Source organism: Melanotaenia boesemani, chromosome 2 (genome assembly GCF_017639745.1).
Source record: "Melanotaenia boesemani isolate fMelBoe1 chromosome 2, fMelBoe1.pri, whole genome shotgun sequence".
Taxonomy (NCBI): domain Eukaryota; kingdom Metazoa; phylum Chordata; class Actinopteri; order Atheriniformes; family Melanotaeniidae; genus Melanotaenia; species Melanotaenia boesemani.
In genome coordinates this window covers 30,761,644-30,785,839 of record NC_055683.1, presented here as the reverse complement: position 1 = coordinate 30,785,839, position 24,196 = coordinate 30,761,644, and the positions used below count along the sequence as shown (strand labels likewise).

The 24,196-nt window shown below is 39.9% G+C and overlaps 1 protein-coding gene across 1 annotated transcript; it reads left to right on the top strand.

Moving 5' to 3' along the window:
• The first annotated feature begins 5,735 nt into the window (after positions 1-5,735).
• LOC121628166 lies at positions 5,736-7,737 on the top strand. Its single transcript, XM_041967102.1, has 3 exons — positions 5,736-6,086; positions 6,793-7,174; positions 7,379-7,737. The coding sequence occupies exons 1-3, from the start codon at positions 5,736-5,738 to the stop codon at positions 7,735-7,737; spliced, it is 1,092 nt and encodes a 363-aa protein (XP_041823036.1).
• The last annotated feature ends 16,459 nt before the right edge of the window (positions 7,738-24,196 follow it).

The following is a 24,196-nucleotide window of genomic DNA, read 5'->3' as shown; positions in this document are numbered from 1 at the left end:
TTTATATCATGTTGTTTCCACTGACTTTCATGTACAACATAATTTTGCGTGTGTTATGTGCAACAATTGTGATTTCTTTATATATTCATCATTATTACCTATTTATGCTTCTTTGAAATATTGTAGAATGTAGAAAAAAAAAACAATACAATTAAAATATTTTTATTAAACTTCTTTGCAAGTACGCAATAAATTTCTAAAATCCATGCTATTATCCTGGCTGCCATGTTTTTTGTACTGCACTGTTATTGCCACTCCTCTGATATTATTATTTACATTACACGAGCAAACTCTCACATGCCAAACTTTTCAGATCCTGAGAGTTGAGCTGAGGTAATGTGGGATCAGGCAGGAAAGGGAAGCATTTGGTGCTTGTAGAGGAGGTATTATACACACCCCGTTACACTGCATGCAAGAGAAAACACACTGAGCCTCTGAGCTTGGCTTTATAAGATCCAAGCATAAAGCAATGCCACTTACAGCAGACTTTATGTAATCACACAGCTTGAAACAGTCAACCATCCTGAAATCTACACTGTCTCATTTCTTAATTCAGTCAATGATGTATGAAATTGTTCGATTAAAACACTTTCAAATGTAAAACTATTTGTATTTTCCCACAAATCGTGATCATTCAGAATAACGAGTGATTACGGTCTGTGATGGATATGTTTCAAAACTACAAATGTCAAAGTCACCGTGGAGTTCACCAGACACTTCAATTATTTTCTACAAAAATGCATCTAACCCTAAACAACATTTGTCAGTCTTGGCCAGAGTTCATAAAAGTGTTAAGATATTTAACTTTGGTTAAAAGTAGCAGATGGACCAACTCATCAACATCAACTCCTCAAATTATTGATCAGCATAATACAGCACTAGCAGGCTCTAAACCCAGCCATTCTTATTTATTTGTGTGAATCAAAGCCCGTTCTGTGCTAGTAAATAATTATTTAGGTTACATGTCTCAACCGGGATTCAAGAAGAATTTGGACATTTCATGTGCATGACATCCTGAAACATTCAGATAATCCAGGAACCAGGCTGAAAGTTTATGCCTGATGATTTTAGAAAGAAAAAAAAGGGAAAAACTGAAGAGGAAACCTCTTCTGTGCTCAGATTAATTAAAAATTTAAATTCTTTTGGGACATTATGGACACTGCATCATCTAGAGTAAAGATTATATATACATTTTATCAGTGAATGGCTGAAACCCCAACAAATACATTAAGACGTGGAGAATAGGTCATTTAGACTTCTGCAAAGGCATCATTAATGATGAAGATCATATGCAGGCTTTGGACCAACATACGATGTCATCTAGACATCTTGTATAGAAAAACTCTTGCTTGATTAAAAAAGAGAGTGCCAAGCCATATTCAACATGAATTACAGCAAAATGGCTCTGAGCTAAAGCCTCCTGGTGCGAAACATGACAAGTATTTGGTTTTATATGGAATTAAAGATTCAACAATGAAAGTGACACATTAAAATATCTGAAATATTAAGTGAGATGAGCAAAACATAAACATAAAGGTGATATTAAAGGAAAGAAAAGGAAAAGGTCAAATTTTTTACATCCTGTGTCTGTGCTATATTATATTGGTTCTAACATCCTTTCAAATAATAGTGTTTTCTGGAAAAGAATTACTCATGAAAGCTTGAAGTCATCTTATATTCACAGACAACACCTAGATGTCATTATGTATTTATTGGTGTGTCTGTTGCTCTGCCTTTTTCTCTACTGAGCTGATTCTCTTACTCCCTCCATCTTTCTCTGTTTTTCATTTCTTTCTCTAGAGGAGATTAGAATAGCAGCGGTCATACGGGAGTTGTTACATGGATTAAACTCGACCGGTTGCTCCCATCATTGTTTGTGATGATAATCCACGGGTTAATCATGATTCTCCTGAGAAAAGAAAATAGAATTACCAAGAGAGTATGATCTGTAATTACAACCTAAATTTAAAATGTCATTATTTCTTCGGTGTTAATCTATTGTATCTCTTTTAATAATAAGAGCATCCATAAAATATTAATCTCTAATACTGCTAGTGTTGTAATTAATGTGCCCTTTTGACTGCAACACTGCATGGCATTAATAAATACTCTGTTTACACTTCCCCACATAAATTCAAGTTTCAAGAATACATTTCACAGTTTTCTTCACACAAAAAATCTACTACTAGTAGTATTGTTATTATTATTATTATTTTAAAACTTTAGGTTTCAGGGTAAAGATGAGTTTTGTGTCAGACATTATAAATGAGTCAGTGTAGTTGTGGGGGTCTATTCTGGCCTGTTTGATTATAATAACAACTGAGATAAAGAACATAACCAGTTTGGCATTCTTTCATTGTCATCTTTGATATAATGAATCTAATTACAAAATGATACAGCTGATAAGTCTAGACCCCTTTAATATCTATTAAGTTGATTAATGAACCTTGTGGCATTTGTGTGTGGTTGATACCTAATATCCTCACACGCTGGTAGGTGAAAGTGTTTGCTGATTGAACATGCTTATTTAATGTTACTGAGCCACACCTTGATGCTGCTCCAAGTTATCCAGTAAGTGAAATGTGTGAGCAAACCTGCTTGATTCTGTGGAGTGTGACTGTGAGTTTACTTTGTGGAGTTGAGTAATGGCGCCTCATGAATCACTGGAGTGTGATGCATCTGTATGGCAGCAAGTTGGGCTTCTGCACTCGTCCAAACGCTGCGACACCCTGCTCTGCAAATGTCAGACCTTACCAATTAGATGCTTGAGTGATGCCATTGCCCACAGGGGGATGCTGCCAATAAAGTTCTGTTTGTCATGAGACTGTTGTTTTGTTTCCTGTTTTTCCATATTCTTCGAAGAAACTTCATAGACAAGGATGTTGTTCGTGGGCGCCAGCACAATGCTTCCAGTGACAGAGGAGACCTGTGAGCTGTTACAGTGTCATGTTTCATACAGCAGTATCCTCATACTTTTTCTCTGATTTTCTTAGGTCATCTCTGTACTTGTTATTCATTTGCAAGCAGTTTGGACCACCTACACATTGGCTATATTTACAGCAATGTAGTCTGCAGTTGACTTCACTTTGATTATTGCTTGCTCTAGTTGCTGTCATGAACCTACCTTATCTGACGCTGATGCAGTGATTAAATTGGTCCATGCCCTCCAATACACAACAGTTAACCTTCAATAACTGATCATAGATTAGTGAACATTGTGCACATAGTTAGAGTATCTTCTGTTTTCATTTCTATGCTCTTTTTAGTCTGTGGCACCAGACAGCATAAACACTGCTGTCTTTAGTTGCCTTGGTGATTGGGTTAAAAATTAGCTTAACATTTGCCAGTCTAAATTCTGATGGTACAGAAACACAAATGAGTGTCATAGACTGGTTTGGTAATAATAAACTTTTTTTATTTGCAATGTTTTCCCATTTGAAAGTTGATATCATACAGTTAGACTACAATTAAGTCTGTATTACTATTTATTATAGTTACATGCAAAGTTAAGTCAAGCTATGGTCACAGTTCAGACTGGCCATTCAGTTGTCCTAGTATACATGTGCATTAGGGTGCATCAAAAAACACAATACTTGAATTTTGATATGGCTGGGTACTAAAAGTGTTCCAATATATGTAGAAACAACACATGCAAAATATTTTTCCAATACATAATTATTTAGGGGTGCCACCATACATCTGTTTCTGTTGGATAAAGTGGTAAACAGTAGTCAATGGTCGCCATGGAGATCTGGTAGATCAACGACTGCAGCTCAAGAACACTAAGGTGAGCTTTAGTTTTTGTGTTGGGTATGTACACTCTATTACATCTTACTACCATATCTGTAGTTGTGTCTTTATATATTTACATAATTTGAATGAAATCTAGTCATATTTATCGATATTTGGCGCTCATTGCACTTAGCTAAGATTAGCTAGCAACAGTTTGCTAACCACAGTTAGCTAACTATCTTAGCTCATCTTAGCTATCAACGACTGAAGCTCAAGAACACTAAGGTGATCTTAAGTTTTTGTGTTGGGTATTAACACTCTATTACATATTACTACCATATCTGTAGTTGTGTCTTTATATATTTACATAATTTGAATGAAATCTAGTCATATTTATCAATATTTGGTACTCATTGCACCTAGCTAACATTAGCTAGCCACAGTTTGCTAACCACAAGGTATTAAGCTTAACATTAACTGTAACATACAGTAGTCAATATCATATTCAGATTATTGATGCTTCATGAGAGTAGCACTGTACTTGTGAAATTAACATATATGCACGAACAGCTACCTACTCTGTCAGTTATCATTGTAAAAAAATTGAGACTTTGCAAGCATGGTTAATCATATTTGAGCGATATTAAATATGCCAAGATCTGATTTTAAACACTACAAATAAACACACTACAAACACTTGTCCTTGTATCATTTTCTTTCTCAGGCACAACCCCCTCAGGATCCAGCTCTAAAATGCTGTCCTCACCAACTAGTCCCTGCCAGACTAGCAGTCGCAGCTTGGTCTTTGGTCTGGGCCCTAAAATCACCAGAGAGGATGGCATCATCACTGGCGCAAAGCTGCCAACTGGTCGCCAGATCTTACGTTGCATGCTTGCCCAGCAACCTGGTGCAAATGGAGCGCTGTCGCAGTTTGAGGCAGCCAAGGTTGTCCTGGAGCAGGTGCGGCCATTTTACAAGAAGGCCAACATCCCAATGGTAAGCGATAAGCGTGCGTGTCACAAGATGGTAGAGTTAATAAATGCCAACAACAAGCTGCGGAAAATCTCCCACGCCAAGCGCTCCAGTGAGGCTGCAGAAAAACAACTGGAGAAAATGGAGTGCAGACTTGATGCCACATTTCCACTGTGGCCTCCAAATGTTGAGAAGCTGATTGATAATCCTGAAGACCTAGCTTTCTTGGCCTGCATGAAGACCGACAGAGTGGCCACATTTGGTGCATTGGATCAAAAGCTGCAGCTCAAGGTGAAGCGGCGAGAGAACCGTCAAGCTGCTGCGGCAGCCAGACGGTCCAGGTGTGAAAAGGAGCTGGAGGAAATGACAGCAATGTCCAGCTTGGTGTCGGAAAGTGATGAGGAGCCAGAGGATGATACTAACACAGTCTGTCCACCATCTGAGGTCAAACCATCCCTCAAGTGCAAAAAGAGTGGAACAAACATCTTCATTCCACATGACATCCTTAGTCGACCAAGTGTTGTGTCACTGGCCACAAGGTTGAAGATGTCACCAATGCAACAGGCTGCCTTCACGCGTGCCCTGGTCGAAGAGTCAGGTGGCGAATGTACACATCTCTCTGCATCCTATGCAACAGCTGACTGAGCAAGGCGCCAAGTGTTGGAGAAAATCAGTGAGGAACAGCACAAACAGTGGACCCCACCTCCATTGTGCACCCTACACTGGGACAGCAAGTTAACACCGATGCTCAGCAACGTGCACCAGTTGGAGGAGCGTCTTACAGTGGTGGTCGGAGATGCGCTATACGCTTGGTGTCCAGAGGTGTATAGTAACGAAGTAGATGTACTTAAGTACAGTACTTAAGTAGTTTTTTTGAGGATTTGTACTTTACTTGAGTTTTTTTTTTAATCAAGACTTTTACTTTTACTTCACTACATTTAAAAGTTAAAAAATATACTTTTACTTAGTTACTTTGACATTTGCCACCTCGTTACTCGTTACAAATTAAAATAATCAAAAAGATATCTGGAATGCGCGGGTCCGAGAGGACGAGTAGAACCACGTACGGTACTCTCGCGAAGATTAAGGTGAAGGGCGGGATCTATGGGCGGGCGGGATGTGCATTGCGGCAGAGATCTTCTTCAGCATATGTAAACATGGCAGCCGCAGAGAATGTCGACACGCAGGGGGAGATAGAAGATGGTTCAGCTTCGGCAGAAGACGACGGTCACCCATGGTCATACCTGGCAACAATGTTCAGCTACCTCGGGATGGGGGAAAATACCAAAACCTACCGAATGAAATGTATGTTGTGCCTTCCAAAGTGCCACGAGATAAAGGCGTTTAACAACTCTCCATCCAACCTTAAGAAACACATTGAGGTAAGTGAATTAGCGTTAAGTAAGTTAATCGCTGCCAATGTCACGCCTTGTGGCAGGAGGAGTATAAATATCAGTGCTGGGCATGGATCTATTCTTTATTAACGAGCGTCATTACGTGCTAGTAAGAAGCAAGTTGCTAACGCTATGTGCTAATAACATAAGCAACTTGCCCGTAGATAATATACTGCGGAAAATTGTTCTGCAGTAGTGTCAATAAGACAAGGTTAGCATTTTAACGTAATCAAACGAGGCAGTTTTCCTCCTGCACGATACATTTTTAATATCAAGTGCTTTACCTTTTAATGAAAAATACACAAACAAATCATACAAGATCAGTAACTTGAAGCTAATCATTAGGTTACTGTTTGCCCATAGGAGCTGTTGTAATAGCATGCTGTTCAATAAAATAGTTCTATTTTTTGTTTTTTAAATTGTATTTGTTGTACAGCAATTAGATGTCCAAGCTCAGTGTGCTGTATAATGTTTTAGCTTTAAACAATTTTGTATTTCTGAAAGATAAAATATAGCCAGTTGACAGTTGACCAACATTTTTTTTTAATCAATATTGGACATGCCCACAAATGGAACACCAATGGGTGAAAGTGGTTAGAACAATCCAGACCTGTCATTGTGGAAACTGTTGCATGATGTCTTGAGTATCATTTAAAATAATATTGTTATTTCTTTTACTTTTGTGTTTTTCTAGAGAGCACATCCACACCATCTAAAAAAGTATGAGCAGCTGACTTCACAGAAAAGAAAGAGGGCTTCGGAAGCTGGGACCTCCACCACCAAACAGACCACCTTGCTGGATTCCCGATCCATCTCTCAGAGTGCAGTTGACAGGGCCATCGTTCAGTATGTTGTCAACGGGCTCCAGCCATTGTCAACTGTTGAAAATGAAGCCTTCAGAGAGCTTCTGACAGATCTCCTTCCTACTGCTAAAATCATCACACGGGTCACCCTGAGATCAAGGATTGAAGATTTAGCAAAGGCAATGAGAAAAGTGTTAACTGAGGAGATGAGTAAAGTGGATCACATTGCCACCACTACAGACTGCTGGTCAGTTAGGAGAAGGAGCTTCCTTGGTGTGATTGCCCATTGGGTGAACCCTACAGACCTAACTAGACGATCAGCAGCCTGTGTGCTAATTTTGGCCCTTTGTTTCTGATAGTGTTGTTAGTCAATATAATATTATTTATTACTTCAGAATTACGGAAAATGTCATAAATGTAAATAAATGTGTCCAATAAAAATGTGACTGTACTAATGCTAGTGTCCCTGTGTTTCAGGGTTGGACTACATCAGGGAGCAGTTGGAGGATCCTTCAGCAGATGCTGGGTCTGGCTCATCTGATGAGGGAGACTTCTTCCACATCCTGAAAAGTTCCCACAAAACACCACGCGCCACCAAACAGCTTGATTCGTACCTGGCCTACACAACAGATGACATCAAGATTCTCAAGACATTTCCTGTGGTTCTCAAGTTATCTGTCAAACTCAACACACCTCTGCCTGCTTCTGCAGCTTGCGAAAGGCTGTTCAGCATAGCAGGTCTCATCTTCAGCCCAAAAAGAGCACGGTTAGCTGCAAACACTTTTGAAAATCAGCTTCTGCTGAGGATGAACCGCAAGTTCAACTTCTCCACTTGAACCAGAAAGTTTGTGTGTGTGGAAGTGTGCCTCAGTTCATGAGGATTCCCCAAACATAGTTAAAAAGTTATCCTTGTGTTAAATTTTACAAGATATTGTTTATTTTTTTGAGTTACATTCTGTACCACATTTCATTCAACTGAAAAAGTGAAATAAAAAAACAAGGGGAGAATAATTACTGGTTGTTTGTGCTTTTCATGCGTTCTATAAAATACTTGTACTTTTACTTTGATACTTGAGTATATTTTTTCACAAGATACTTTTGATACTTAAGTACATTTACTGTGAGCTACTTTAAGACTTTTACTCAAGTAATTTTCTTATAGGTGACTTTGACTTTTACCAAAGTCCTTTTCAGTCATGGTATTTATACTTTTACTTAGTTATTTTTTTCAACTACTTTATACACCTCTGTTGGTGTCCCAGCGTATAGGAAGCAGACTGATGAGGCATGTGGAGCAATTATTGCACGGTTGACATGCAAGTTGCTTCAGGACTGGAGCTGCGCTGACCAGGTTGTCAACATGGCATTTGACACCACTGCCTCAAACACTGGCCATCTCACGGCAGCCTGCGTTGCCATTCAGCTTTCACTGGGCCGACCACTGCTTTGGTCTGGGTGCCGGCACCACATTGGTGAGGTTCTCCTAAACCAGGTTTTCACAGACCTGAAGGTGGAGTCATCACGCTCACCAGAGGTTACCTTGTTCACACGTCTGAGAGAGAACTGGAACCTGTTACCACAAGAATCCAGCAGTCAATGGTCCCGCTACATTCCTGGCAACACGGAGCAACAATTCCTGGGCAAGTTACGTGCTGAACTTGTCATTTGTGCAAAAGAAGTTGACTACAAGCGAGGTGACTACCGTGAGTTTGTGAAGCTGTGTCTTGTGTTTCTGGAGGCAGATGGTGAAGAGCAGACTCCAGTGACTTTCCAACAACCAGGAGCGCTCCACAAGGCACGATGGATGGCCAAGCTGCTCTACACTCTCAAGCTGGCCTTGATGGAGCAGCACATCGCATTGCTTCCCCAGGGCACAATCACCACACAGCATCAGGTGCCGAAGATTCGGGCCTTTGCCAACTTCATCACACACATCTACGCAAAGTGGTGGCTGACCTGTGAGAAAGCTGTAGATGCTGCCTGGAATGACCTCACTCTCTACCACCAACTGCACACATACAAGGCTGTAGATGAAGGCATTGCAGCGTCAGCAATCAAAGCACTCGAGAGGCATCGCTGGTACCTGACAGGTGAGATGCTACCCCTGGCTCTCTTCAGCAGCAAGGTGCCAATTGATGACAAGCGTGCACTTGTCAGTGCGATCTTGGAGCACAAGCCAGCTGATCTTCCCATGCATGTCCCCCAGCAGCGCTTTGGTACTGGTTTTGGTAAGCCAAAGTTCCCCACCCTCTTGCCAACCACCAGCTTGGCTGACCTCGCCAACGCAGATTGCTGGTTTGGGATGCACCAGCTGCACATTGATCCAGCATTTCTGTCTCTGGATGTGAAAGAATGGGCTACCAATGCTGCATTCAAAAAAAGTGAGGTCAATGTCCGCGCAATGAATGTGGTCAATGACTGTGCTGAGCGTGGCATCAAGCTCACATCCGACTTTGTCACAGTGGCCAGGAAGGAGCAGCACCTACAGAATGTGCTGCAGGCAGTTGAACATGATCGCAGCCAACAGCCAAACCTTCGCTGCTGTAAACGCAGGCTAATCCCTGAATAGGAGGGTTACTCTTGGGTGGCAGGTGGGGAGAGATATCTGAGGGGAGACACACTGGTGAGCTTCAGTTCAGGTTCTATACTCTCCCTGTTGATGTTGTTCAGTGGAGTGGACTCTGTTGAAGTTAAGTTTGAAGTTTAGTTAATGTTAGCTCTTTAGGCCCTGAGTTAGCCACTAGAGGGGGTTTGTCAGTGTGTCAGTCCCACTTGTGTTTAACAATAAAGTGTGTAAACTTTTGTATGTGTGTCTGTCTGACATCCATCTACTCAGGTTAAGGCTACATGAACAATTCCCCATTGATTCCCATTCATTTTGTCTGTAGGACAAATGAATGGAGAATCTTGAAAGTTAAATTCTGAGAAATGGCCAAATTACCCAAAGGGGAAACACAAAATTTTTCCATAGAACACTAAAGAACATGTTACTGTATAAGAGTTAACTATATTCAACATTTCCATGTCAACTTTTTTTGTAATTAGACAAAAAATTGCTCGTTTTTCGAAATTTCACAAAAGTTTGTGTGTTAGGTGGCACCCCTAAATCTCAATGGATTTCTTCAAAACTTTGCAAAAGTTGTTTTTATGTTAACTGGAACAAAATTGTTTACATTGCTGGTGTGGGGCTCTGTCGTTAGCACCTTCTCTCTTCAACCAGTTGAGGCCGTGACGCGGGTCACACCCACTGTGTACTGCTCAGGGCAAAGCAGATAGAGGCGGTGATTTTGAGGAAAATCCCGTATAAAAGAGAGAATTTGTTTAACTTCAGCAGAACAAGCACTGATTTCAGTCAGGGTTGGTACAGTCAGTTCGGTGAGTTTACTGCTTGAGTTTCTGTCTTGGTTTCGGGTTATTGTTTACATTGCTGGTGTGGGGCTCTGTCGTTAGCACCTTCTCTCTTCAACCAGTTGAGGCCGTGACGCGGGTCACACCCACTGTGTACTGCTCAGGGCAAAGCAGATAGAGGTGGTGATTTTGAGGAAAATCCCGTATAAAGAGAGAATTTGTTTAACTTCAGCAGAACAAGCACTGATTTCAGTCAGGGTTGGTACAGTCAGTTAGGTGAGTTTACTGCTTGAGTTTCTGTCTTGGTTTCGGGTTATTGTTTACATTGCTGGTGTGGGGCTCTGTCGTTAGCACCTTCTCTCTTCAACCAGTTGAGGCCGTGACGCGGGTCACACCCACTGTGTACTGCTCAGGGCAAAGCAGATAGAGGCGGTGATTTTGAGGAAAATCCCGTATAAAAGAGAGAATTTGTTTAACTTCAGCAGAACAAGCACTGATTTCAGTCAGGGTTGGTACAGTCAGTTAGGTGAGTTTACTGCTTGAGTTTCTGTCTTGGTTTCGGGTTATTGTTTACATTGCTGGTGTGGGGCTCTGTCGTTAGCACCTTCTCTCTTCAACCAGTTGAGGCCGTGACGCGGGTCACACCCACTGTGTACTGCTCAGGGCAAAGCAGATAGAGGCGGTGATTTTGAGGAAAATCCCGTATAAAAGAGAGAATTTGTTTAACTTCAGCAGAACAAGCACTGATTTCAGTCAGGGTTGGTACAGTCAGTTCGGTGAGTTTACTGCTTGAGTTTCTGTCTTGGTTTCGGGTTATTGTTTACATTGCTGGTGTGGGGCTCTGTCGTTAGCACCTTCTCTCTTCAACCAGTTGAGGCCGTGACGCGGGTCACACCCACTGTGTACTGCTCAGGGCAAAGCAGATAGAGGCGGTTTCAGCCGGGTGCAATCAAGCAAAGTGTGCTCAGCTGTGTCAGCTCCAGGTACTTTTCCACACATGGTGCACTGAAGCGTCAGCGAGGCGTCAGCCTTTGTGTCAGCCCACGTCGGGTTAAGACCACAAAGGGTAAAGACCTGCAAGTCTACCTGCGCGAGTCCACCGAGAAAGGGCACAAGCTTAAACCTCCTCACAACTATATTAACGCACAATGTGCTTCAAACCCATCCCTGTCAGATATGGGTACAGACCAAGACGTGTCACCCATAGACACTGCAATCCGCAAAACCTGTCCTTTCCAATGGCATGCACATCAGTCACACCCTCTATTACCTTTGGTCTCTGGAACTGTCAGTCCGCAGTTAACAAAACAGAATTTATCAGTTCATTGATAAATCTCTCTGATATTCAGGTCCTAGCCCTGACTGAAACCTGGATCCGTCCAGAAAACACAGCTACACCAGCTGCCCTTTCTGTCAATGCAGAATTTAGCCAAACACCTCGCTCAGCTGGACGAGGAGGTGGAACGGGCATTCTTATTTCTAAAAAGTGGAACTTAACTTCTGTCCGTCCTATGGCTAACTGCTCATCACTTGAGTATCACGCAGTAAAGGTCTCTACACCCATCACTGCATACATTCTGGTCATTTACCGCCCTCCGGGTGGCAGTATAGCTGAGTTTGTCTCTGAAATGGACATGATTCTCTCTGACATTCCTGATGATGGCACACCACTAATTGTCATGGGAGACATGAACATTCACATTGACAAACCACAGGCAACTGACTTTCTGGCTCTTATCTACTCTTTCAATCTCAAACTGGTACAGACTCCTCCAACACACAAAGCTGGCAATACTCTTGACTTGGTGCTGACCAGAAACTGCTCCACAGCCGACCTGTCTGTCACCCCACTGCACCTCTCTGACCACTTCCTGGTTAAATTCTCTGTCTTCCTTCCTCATGTCAATCAAGCGGCTCCAAAAATGGTGTCCTACCGCAGAAACTTGAGATCCCTCAGACCTACACAGCTGTCTGATGAGGTTTACTCTACCCTCCCTTCCCACTCAGACTTCTCCTTACTGTCTGTTAATGAGGCTACAGAAACACTCTGCTCCTCTCTCGCCTCCTCTCTGGACAAACTCTGTCCTCTGGTGTCAAAACCAGCCAGACAAAACCCTCCCAGTCCATGGCTCACAGAGGCTCTAAGGGATCACAGAACCGGACTCAGGGCGGCTGAAAGAAAGTGGCGCAAATCAAAAGAGCACACTGACTTGTCTGAGTACCAGCAAAAACTTGTAACTTTCACATCCAGCCTAAAGGCGGCCAAGATAGCCTTTTATCAGAACAAGATCCGCAATGCTCCCAACACACGACAACTGTTCATGGCGTTTAACTCTCTTCTATCTCCACCACCTGCTCAGCCTCCCACTGTGCTGACTGCAGAAATGTTTGCTTCCTACTTCACTGAAAAGGTTGCTACCATCAGTAACCAATTCACTGAGCCTGACCAACTCAGCCTTACCAAACCAGCTACTGGTACCTCACTATGCTCCTTCCGCTCTCTAAATGAGGACGAAGTCTCTAAACTTCTAGTCAGCTCAAAACCCACAACCTGTCCTCTTGATCCTGTTCCCTCTGACATCCTGCAGAGCATTTTACCTACAGTCAAATCTGCAGTAACTCATATTATCAACTCCTCTCTTAAGTCTGGTGTCTTTCCTTCTGCCTTCAAGCAAGCTCGGGTTACCCCACTGCTGAAGAAACCCACACTCAACCCAGCCCAGGTTGAAAACTACCGGCCGGTCTCACTGCTTCCATTCATGTCTAAATTACTAGAGCGTGCCGTCTTCAGTCAGGTCTCACAGTTCCTCCAAGACAACAACCTGTTAGATCCATATCAATCTGGATATAGGCAAGGTCACTCTACTGAAACTGCTCTCCTGTCAGTTACTGATTCCCTACGGCTTGCCAGATCCACTGGTCAATCCTCAGTCCTTATACTGCTGGACCTGTCGGCTGCCTTTGACACTGTCAACCATCATATACTGTTCTCCAAACTCTTAGAGCTTGGCATCTCAGGATCTGTCCTCTCGTGGTTTACATCCTACCTCACAGGGAGATCATTCAAAGTATCTTGGCGAGGGGGCGTGTCCAGATCACATGGGCTGACAACAGGGGTGCCTCAGGGCTCGGTGCTCGGCCCTCTTCTCTTTTCCCTATACACCTCCTTACTCGGTGCAGTCATTAGCTCTCATGGTTTCTCCTACCACTGCTATGCAGATGACACTCAGCTTTTCCTTTCTTTCCCACCTGATGACACAACCGTCTCAATGCGAATATCAGCATGCCTTGCTGATATCTCTGCATGGATGAAGGATCGCCACCTTCAGCTAAATCTGTCCAAGACTGAGCTTATTGTCTTCCCAGCCAGTCCTTCTTTACCACCACAGATAAGTGTGCAGCTTGACTCAATCACACTAGTGCCTACATCTTCTACCAGGAATCTTGGTGTCATGGTAGACAACCAGCTGACCTTTAAGGACCATGTTGCCTCGGTTTCCCGGTCTTGCCGATTTGCTCTCTACAACATCAGGAGGATCAGACCCTACCTGACTGAACACACGACCCAGCTCCTGGTCCAGGCTCTGGTCATTTCACGCATTGACTACTGCAACTCCTTACTGGCTGGCCTGCCTGCATGCTCAGTTAAACCTCTGCAGATGATCCAGAACGCAGCAGCACGTCTGGTCTTCAACCAGCCCAAAAGAGCTCATGTCACTCCGCTGCTAATTGCTCTTCACTGGCTTCCAGTTGCAGCACGCATCAAATTCAAAGCTCTGCTTCTGGCTTACAAAACAATAACCCAAACGGCTCCGGTCTACCTTCACTCCTTAATCCAGAGCTACACTCCCTCTCGAAACTTACGCTCTACCAGTGAAAGACGCCTAGTGCTCCCACCACAATGTGGCGCAAAATCAGTAGCTAGACTCTTCTCCTCTGTTGTTCCCCGGTGGTGGAACGATCTACCAAACTCCGTCCGATCCGCAGAGTCCGTATCCACTTTTAAGACCAAGCTAAAGACTCAGTTGTTTAAGGAGCATTTCCACATTTAGCTTAACTAAATGAGTCAGAAAGATTTGTCCAGCTTTTTGCCTCAACCAAGTACTGAAGAAGCTGTGTGCACTTATGCCCAAGATGATATTGTGTGATGAAATCATGCACTTATGCCCAAGTTGATATTATGTGATGAAATCATGCACTTATGACCTACTTGATATTGTGTGATGAAATCGTGATCCTGTATTTAAATAAAATGACTAAAAAAAAAAAAAAAAAAAAAAAAAAAAAAAAAAAAAAAAAAAAAAAAACAATTATATGCACTGCACTAGCACTACATGACAGCACCTGGGTCCAACTGGACTCAAAAGTGGTCTGACTATCACTTAATTATGACATCCCATCTTGTTTGAATTCATGCTTGTGTTGTTCTTCCTCTCAAATGTAAGTCGCTTTGGATAAAAGCGTCTGCTAAATGACTGTAGTAGTAGTAGTAGTAGTAAAATGCAATGCCAGCCAAATTGATATTATGAAATTAAAATTTCCCATTCAAATTTGATGCACCCTAATGTGCATGGGGAATTAAATTATGTCCAATGCTGGAACATGATGGATTTTGTGAAAATAATTTGAAACATCTTTCCACCTTTCTCTGGAGGAGATCATTGTATATGTAAATATAGTCAATTCCCTGCCTTAGTGTGACTTATTCATCTGCAGTATTAAAATATATTTATGCTTTACGATGAGAGGTTTGTTAGACCTACTTTTGTACAATTTTGGTCAATCTACCCTAATTATATGAATTTCAAAAATCTGATTTTGTTTTCACTATCACAACAATTTATTTTCTGGTGGCATGTAAATGTGGTTATTAAAAGGTAGTCATGACTATGTGAGATATAACAACACAAAGTTTTCAGTTTGGCATGTAAGTGTTGGAAAAATGATGCCGGCGCTTTACATTTTCTTATTTAGAACTGTAATCATTGCAGAATTAATATTCTTTTCAACCTGTGTTCTCCTTGTAACACAACACACCTAATCTATGTCTGATGGTTTGGGATAAATACACACAGTGTTACACTCTTACAATCTTTACAATTACAGTATGTGTAAGCCAGGTCAGTCATGAACATCTACATACACACTGTATATCCAATAATGTTCACATGGAAAAAAAATAGGTACATAAGACTTTTGGAATATATTTCCTAGTTTTGGGTGGATTGTCAGAGCAGAAAGGGGTTATTGGCTAGGGAGGAGCATGTGGTCATGCAAATCCATCTTCATCATCAATATATCCACCACTATGATTTCCACATTAATTAAGCCAACATACAAACCTGCTGCTGCCTCCTTAAGACATAGAAGAAATGTGTGAGCCTTTACTGTCATTTAACAGAGATGTTCTTAATTAGTAAATTGGTTCTTTTTTCCATAAATAACTCAAGGGACTGCCTGGGTCTTGATGCAGATTTTACAGATGTTGGATTAAGTCCTGCCCTTCTCAGATGGATACATGTTTCACGCCTTCATAAAAATCAGAACCTAAGTCCTTCACACCTTCACATGAAGTCCAAGGAAATACTGTTGGAGTTCTGTCTTGAACCCCTTCCACAACTTGACTTTGTTCATTCTCAGGAAAATAGTTACTTAAAAAAAAAGTCATTAAAAAAAGGACAAGCTTTATGGGACTACTGGAGGATTTTATATCGCTAAAAGGAATTTGATGTTCATTCCAGCATGTTACCAGTCCCACTCTGAAGGCAAGAAAGTGTTTTGTGAGAGGGGCCTATCTATGGGTCAGTGGGTAATATCAAGAAAAATTGAGAGTTTGACATTTATTCAGGGCTTGTTCTCAGTTTGTGATAAGTTCTGTAAGAGGTCACCAGTGTCAGGCTTTAAGAAATTCTCTTCAAGTATCCCTCTGATAAAATTGAGTTTTTAAACCCTGTTTGCATGTCCAAAATATGTTTTTTATATGTAAAAAATAAATTAAATAAAGCATGGATTGAGCAAGATCAGCCATCAGTCATTTGATTAAACAAATGCCAAACCTCAGAAAGGAGAAGTCAGACAACCCTTATGTTGATGGTTGGCTGCTGGTTAAAGTAAGGGAAGCAATCGTGGCTATTTTCTGGGTGGAGCTTTGCAGCTAATTTGAATGAACAATGAGAAACCAAACAAACAAGTTGAATAGCTGAACTTTTAAGCTGGAGATACTTCTCGGTGTGTTTTGCTCTTTTTGTGAACATGGCAGACCCAATGTGTTCTGTTTATGATTTTCTGATGTTTTACCCAAAGATTTTAAAGAACAGAAGTATATCCAGTGTATTTTGAGGCATAGCAGTTAATAAAATTACCAGAAGGGTGTGCAGTCTCTCTTTAAACTCATAACAGTTGGTGTTCCAAGTGAATTGATTTATTTAGGTAACACTGAGTATGAGTGGACATGTCAGCTCAGCTCAGCTAGTAACTTTTTGTGGGTTCATGTTGTGTTTTCACTCTGATTCACTTTCATTTACAATTTCTACATTCAAGAGTTTCTCATACAGAGCTACAGCCACCAGTATGAAAGATGCCTTGCTTTATGGCTCCCCATCACAAGGAGCTGAGAGCTGAGGAAAAGACAGGCTGCAGCAGAGAGTGGCATCATCAGTTTAGGTTAGCATCATTACCAGTTTTAATCAATGTGACCAGCCATAGGGTCATATTATCTATTGCTGTTAGATTTTTATTAATGTTCTAAGTAACTGAAAGTCAGTATATAACCATTCTGATGCTTCTTCTTGCATCCAGTCTTATATAATTAAGGCATCTGCTGGCAGGCCAAGAAGTGGGCAGTGCCAAAATGTATATATAGACTCCTTTTCACTAAATTAAGATTAATCCTACCCAAGTGATTTTAAGGATATGACACTGCTGAAGTTTACTTAAACTACACTATTTCAAGGAATACAGATATATTTTTTGGGGACTTGAAACATATTTGTTGATGATGTATATTAAACTGCTCTTACTGTGTTCTCATTTAAGACGTGTTGACTATTGTGAACATTATGGGGCATATTTTTAGAGAATGTGTACAACTAGCCAGCTCTGGTATACACTAAGTGCTCTGGATTTTTCAGGATGTTTCATTGTCTTATGTTTGCTAACTGATACTTAAAAAGTTATGTTGTCGGTGTCTTACTGAGACAATAGGTCCTACTTAATGAGAAGTAATCTAGACCACTTCACTTGACAATCTTTGTTAAGTTTATGTTGTTAGTTTACAGCTGAATTAATCAGATGCAGTTATGCTGTAAAAATGAACATATTTTGTGAGGAAAAAGATGTTGCATGATATCAGAGAAAAGCATCATCCAAAAAGAGTTAGGGGGAAACATGAGGTAAAATAAAGTCTAACAAAGTCAGTGTCTGTGTATTAAATTCATATGCATACAAAATTTAGTAAATGTCGTAAAGCCCCATGACTGCTACTCTTAATTTTCCCAAGGACAAAAATGGTAAGCAACAAATAATTTACTGGATGCAGTCTTGTTTCCTTGGCTAATGAGCTGTGAAGAACTGCAGAAAATGTACAGTCTGCACAATATTTTACTTAATTTGTTATTTTAATAATGCACACTGTCAGAAATGGATTTATCTTGTAGTTAGGTGTATGTAAAATTGATCATTTTAGTTGTGTGCTTCTTTTTGTTTTCCGAGTATCTCTATTGCATGATAACACTGATTGCCAGGGGACAAAGCCTCTTGACTAAATACTTTTGTTTGCTCATTAGTTTTGATGCTGTGTTACAAGATGGATAAAAAAATATAGCAATCAGCGTACAGTGTATTTATAGGAGAAAGGTTTAGTTTAGAGTTGTAACCCTCATTTTTCCATATAAAACTATAAAAGACGTCACAACACTAAATTCACTGTATCCCAACATTTTAAGATAAGCTTTATGTTTGTTTGTGTTTGTGACTCATCACAATGAAATTGCATGAGCTCTGAGTTTATGATGAAAAAAACAAATGAAACAATGACTTGTACAACAAGCCGAAGTAGACAAATGCAGTAAGTCCCCAAGGGGTTATAAAGCATCCATCAACTGTCGGTCTGTGCCTCAGCCTCAAGTCTTTCCCATCCTCTATCAGCTTGCATCCCTTCAAAGTGTCAAGTCAGTAAAAAGTTTCTTTAGACAGTAGTAGTCTACTGAGCGAACACAGCTGTGGCCTCAAGAAGATGCATCAGATGGCAGTCCTCATTTCTCTCCAAATTGAATGCGACAATTGCAGATCAAAAATGAGATTGTTCTCTATAGAGAGGCAATCTGACTACTGTCATAAAATTTTCAATCTTTAATGGTTTGAAGGGCTAAAAGAGGAGATTATGCATTAATAGTTCTCAAATTTATATTGTTAATACTGATCAGCTGTGACTGTTTTGCTGAGAACAAACACAGTGTGAGTTGTTCCTGCAAGTTTAACAAATTTCAACAAAGTCTTGAAATAATTTATAAATTTGGCTCAACTAAATAATCCTGATTTAAATCAGTCTTGTTATTTTTTTTTCTTTATTTCAAAATGACAATTAAAATTCAAGTAAATATTTGTAATAAAAGAAATAAGCTTTTAATGTTTGAAAAAGAATTTGGAAGAAGTTGAACACTTATCTAGACCAAAATCCTTTTGTCAATAACAACTTAAATACTGACACTTTCACAGCATCTCTGCATAATATTACACATTATATCATATCATATCACATTACATAACACACAATGGTACTACTCACAATAAATCATAATATACAATGTTCATACTTTCAACAGATATAATTATTAGCTTCATTTCCTTCAATTATATCATCTTTTATCTATAACATGTTTTTATGTCCGCACTACAGCTGTTCCAAAATTGAACTGCTCTTGTAGAAGTACAATGAAGTTTAGTGTTTGTTATTACAGCTGATGTTTTAAAAATATGTATGTTCCTTTCAGGCTGAATTTACCTTTTGGAAAAGCTTTTGGATACTGTTGGGTAATTGATCATTTTTAACTTTGTACATGATTTGAAGAATCTTAAATTTGACCAGGTCTTTAAATTTCAATATTTCAATTTAATGAACAGAGAATTAGTTGGTGCTGTATAGGTGGTGTTAGTAATTGTTCTTAATGGCTTTTTGTTTAAGAAGAAAGACCTAATTTAATGTTGTCTTGTATGCATTTCCCCACCCTTAGTAACACAATAAGTCATGTATGGTAGTATGAAGGAACAATACAAGGTGAACAATAACGACTGATTTAAAAAATATTTAACTTTATAAAGAACTGAAATTATTTAGCATATTTTTTAAATACTAGTTTATATGTTTCTTCCAACTCAATCTTTCATCCATCAATACACCAATAAATTTTATTTATGACAGTCTTTCCAGTTTTATATCATTTGTCACAAGTTTCTTTTTAGTGTTGGTTGGTCTATTACCAAATATATATTTCATTTTAAATTTAATGTTATCTCATTAATATCAAACCAACGCTTCAGATTATGAAGTTAATTTCTAACAGTCTCCAAAGCTCCTCAAAAGTGTGCCTACAACAAAATAGATTAGTATCATCAGCAAACAAAATCTTTGAGCGAAATATTATTAATAAACAAAATAAATAATAATGATCCCAAAACCAAACCTTGAGGAACTCCGAACTCTATTCTCATTGATTTTGATTTAACTTGATGTTTCACCACACATTCAATTATATTTTTACAAACGCCATATCATTGTTGTTTTAGTCTTTAGAATGTTTGCTTTTGAAACCTTTAACTCTTTCAAACTTGAACAAAATAATAGATAGGTAATTATAATTCTCACCATTTCATTTATCACTTGAGAACTTTGTAACCTGAATAACTTGATCCTTTAGGTAAGTAAGTAAGTAAGTAAATACATGTTATTTATACAGCACTTCTCACAGAGGAAATTCACAAAGTGCTTCACAGGATAAAAATATAAAAATACATCTAAAAACTACATATAAAAATCTGATATCATACAATTAATATACAAGATAAATGAAAAATAAAAGCAGCAAGACATTTAATTACAATGCAGCATCAGGTTAGCTCAAATGTCTGCCTAAACAAATGTCTTTTTAAGTTTTTTAAAAATGTCAGCAGAAGAGGCTGCTCTTAACTCAAGGGGAAATGAGTTCCACAATTTTGGGGTAACAGACTGAAAGGCTCTACCACCTTTGGTTTTTAACCCGCTATATGGGATACAAAGTAGTAGGGATTTAGCAGATTGCAGTGACTTTACCAGATGGTGAAAAGAGAGGAGATAATCTAAATGTGGAGGAGCCTACCCGTTGAGGATTCTGTATGTAGATGAGGATTTTGCAATGGATCCTGAACTTTATGGGAAGCCAATGTAGGGATGCTAAGACAGGAGTGATGTGAGAGAATTTATGGGATCTGGACAGAAGTCTGGCAGCAGGGTTCTGGATTAACTGAAGTCAGTAAAGAGGGAATTACAATAATCAAGGCGTGTGGAAATGAAGACGTGAATGATTATCTTCAGGTCTGAATGAGATACAACTGACCTATAAGTCTGGCAACATTTTTAAAGTGAAAGAAGCAGAACCTGTTAATAGTTTTATGTGCTCATCAAAGAGCATAGCCTGATCAAAAATAACCTCAAGGTTTCTAGAGCAGAAAGGACCCCTAAACAGGTGACATCTTTAGATGCCAAGCTTTCATGGCCAACAATTAAAATGTCAGTTTTTGCTGTGTTCAGCTGTAAATAACTACTGTCCATCCAGAAATTGTGGGGGCAATGCTGAGCGGAATAGCTGACATACAACCAGCAAAAAAAACAAACCAGAGAAGAAGAGAATCAGGAAAGGAACAAAAAGGCAGAAGAAGAATGAAGAGGACAGCACCTGTAGTAATTGTGCAGGCTTTTCAATAAAGACTGTATGCGAGTGTTTAGGGCATGTTGGGTGGTTAGAAATAACTTTATAGCGATGCATTACCACCACCAAACAGTGTCTGAAACCGGTGCCGGCTCGTGATAGTGAACTCTGAACTCAACACTGCCCACTAGTGGAGGAACTGACTTAACAATCATGGCAATGCAACAGATGCATGGAAGTGTGAGGAAGGCGACGTATGACAATGCTTGAAACAGACGTTGCTATTTACGCACGTAAGAGAGCATAAATGGGTTTTTATGGGGGCCAACAACTAAGAGAATGATCTGTCAGACAGATGAGACCAATTCAGAGCAATTCCTGAAACTCCTACCCAGTCTCTTAGCCTGTCCACGAAGATACTATGATCCACCATGTCAATAAATGAACTCAGATCAACTAGAGCTAGGATTGTGCATCTCTTGAAATCAGAGGCCATAAGAATGTCATGTGAGACATGTGATATGGCAAGCAGCATTGGCTTCAATCTTCTGTTTCCACCTGCTGTTTGACTTTAATTAGAGTCATATCTTGGGTGCAGCTTTTTACATAAGATAGTTGACTTGAATGTGGGTAATATTTTTACTGGCAATGTCAAGTGCTACACAACTTGGTATAGGCAGATGCTTAAATTGCATTATACATTTTATACCTAAACACAATCAACCCTTAGTCATTCTATCACATACTAAAAAAGATTTCTTGTTCTGCAATGAGCAAGAAATCTGGTTGTATCTGGATAAACCTGTATAACTGTGTGATCCAAACATTACATTCACAGAATTTAATAATCAGTGACCAAGAGCAAAAAGAAAAAGGCCACAATTTAACAAGCTTGGCCAAACTAAAAGACCCAAGGTCTTTTCAACCATTCTGTGAAGTCTCAATTGAAAATTCAATTGATGTAAACACATGTAAGCACTTAGTAAGATTGGTTTTTTTTTTTCCTTTTTTTTTGTTAAATAAAGCATGTCCTCTATCTTTTGTATTCAGTACCAAGGCACCCAAGAGCTGTGATCTTGGAGAATTACCTTGAAACTTGATAATAGCAGTTTGGGAACAGCTTGAGTAGCATGACATTCACATATTAGCTATGCCAACTTGTCATCATATATACTCATGGACCATGTTTATATGCAAAGTTCATTTGAGACACTCCATGATATTACCTTTAATTTATAAAATTGCTGCAAGAAAAGTTTTGAGTGAGTTTGACCAAATAAATTGTGACTGTCAGGATATGCTACAGCATGAAAACAATCCTATCTAATCATCATCATCAGTGGAGGATCTATGCTTTTTGCCTCAAATTCATCATGATCAGCATGGATTTTATGTGTCTGTCCCAACAAATTACCTGTCTTCATGTTACACGGTTACATAAATGGCTCTCAGACTCCAGAGACTTTGCTGCTTATCAAATAGTTCAAAGTCTAAAAGTGTTATCATGGAGGTACATCACTTCTCACAGAGGCACACAGTGTTTATAGGGAGATCAGACTTGTGATAGAGGATGAAGTAAATAAACTGCCAGCAGCTACATTAGCTACAAATTGTTTTGATATCCCTGTTTGTTTTGCAAAACTAGTGAAATATGTCTGAGAATAAAATTAATATTTAGTTGTTCAAAGTTATACTAGTATGAGTGTGGTAATTTTTAAGAAAAGCATTGCACGGTCATCAGTGATTACTCACCAGAGTCATGTGTGGATGGCCTGAGGAATTTAGGCTTCTGCCGCATCAGGGATTTATGCCGACAGAGTTGAGCACACACCAAGATGGTAAAGCATCTGGACTGGAGTTCTGGGATCAGGCTTTTCTTTCTGTTTGCAGCACTTAGCAGGATTATCCTAGACAGGCATGGGGGGATGAGATGAAGGGGTGGCATCAGACAACAGGGTGTTTAGCTACTCTATTGATTTCCACCAATTGTGCAGCAATAAACAATTCGAAAAGCTGTAATGTCTATCCATGGTGAGTTGTGTCTTGATAGAGAACTTTTTTTGGTAATGGTCTTAATTTAGCTACAGTTCATTAAGTCTGAACAGAATGGTTTTATGCAACAGATTGTGTACAGGAGTTGTCCATCTCAAGTATAATTAGTAGGGCTAGTTAGAGCTGTGATTGTCTATTCTTATCAAATCAGCCCTGTAAGTTGAGCCCATAATTAATACCAGCCAATATGAAGCTAAGATTGCTATAAATACACTTCTTCAATTAGCCATCTCTGTCTTTCAGGTGTATTAAATTGCATCCTCTCTTGGTGAAGCAAAGAGGGATCTCAGAGTGCTGGAGCAGCATAATGGAAAAAAAAATGTAAAAGATGGGGAGAAGAGTGAGAGGACACAGGAAAGAGATTGAGAGACATGCCCTAGAGAATGGAAAAGCCTTCAAATGAGACTGTAATATGGGTAAAATGTTAGGCTGCTTTCAGCTGAGGAGCTTGATGTTTTCACAATTAAACACAGGTGCAAATGTTTCCTCTCTTATTGACCATATGGACCAGTTTAAATAGACAGTAAGGACACTGGGTTCTTCATGTGAGGAAATAAAACCCACCTCATCTGTTAGCAGCTTCTGATTCTTTAATTCATGCAGTGTGTTCAGATTGTTTCTGAGCCATTACAGAGTTTACAGATCAGACACATCCAGTTTCAAGCAGCTGTCTGTCTTTAGTAATGCAGCTTCAAAATGGCTTTAGGTGCGGTGTTTTTGTGTTCGGCCAGCTTAATGAAACCTTGATTTCCCAACACCCCTCCCCTCTGTATGTGTCTTCTCTCATCTCTCTGCCCAAAGCCTTTTCAGACATGTTTCAGACAGTGCCAGGAGCTGCCATTTGGTATTGTTTGGAGAGTGCTCAGAGCCAACTGAATCAACAAGCTGGCTGATTAAAACAAAAATGGGCCCTCACTCTTGGCCCCCCTATTTGTGTTTCTTGTTTTCTTGCTACTTGGCTGATGGGACCTTGCTACAAGGATTCGCCTTTCTT

What these genes read in the sequence shown, in the direction of transcription:
- LOC121628166 (XM_041967102.1), top strand. Translation starts at nt 5,736, where the DNA reads ATGCGCGGGTCCGAGAGGACGAGTAGAACCACGTACGGTACTCTCGCG. An exon ending in ACCTTAAGAAACACATTGAG is followed by an intron (nt 6,087 to 6,792) that starts GTAAGTGAATTA and finishes GTGTTTTTCTAG; the next exon opens with AGAGCACATCCACACCATCT. An exon ending in TAGGAGAAGGAGCTTCCTTG is followed by an intron (nt 7,175 to 7,378) that starts GTGTGATTGCCC and finishes CCTGTGTTTCAG; the next exon opens with GGTTGGACTACATCAGGGAG.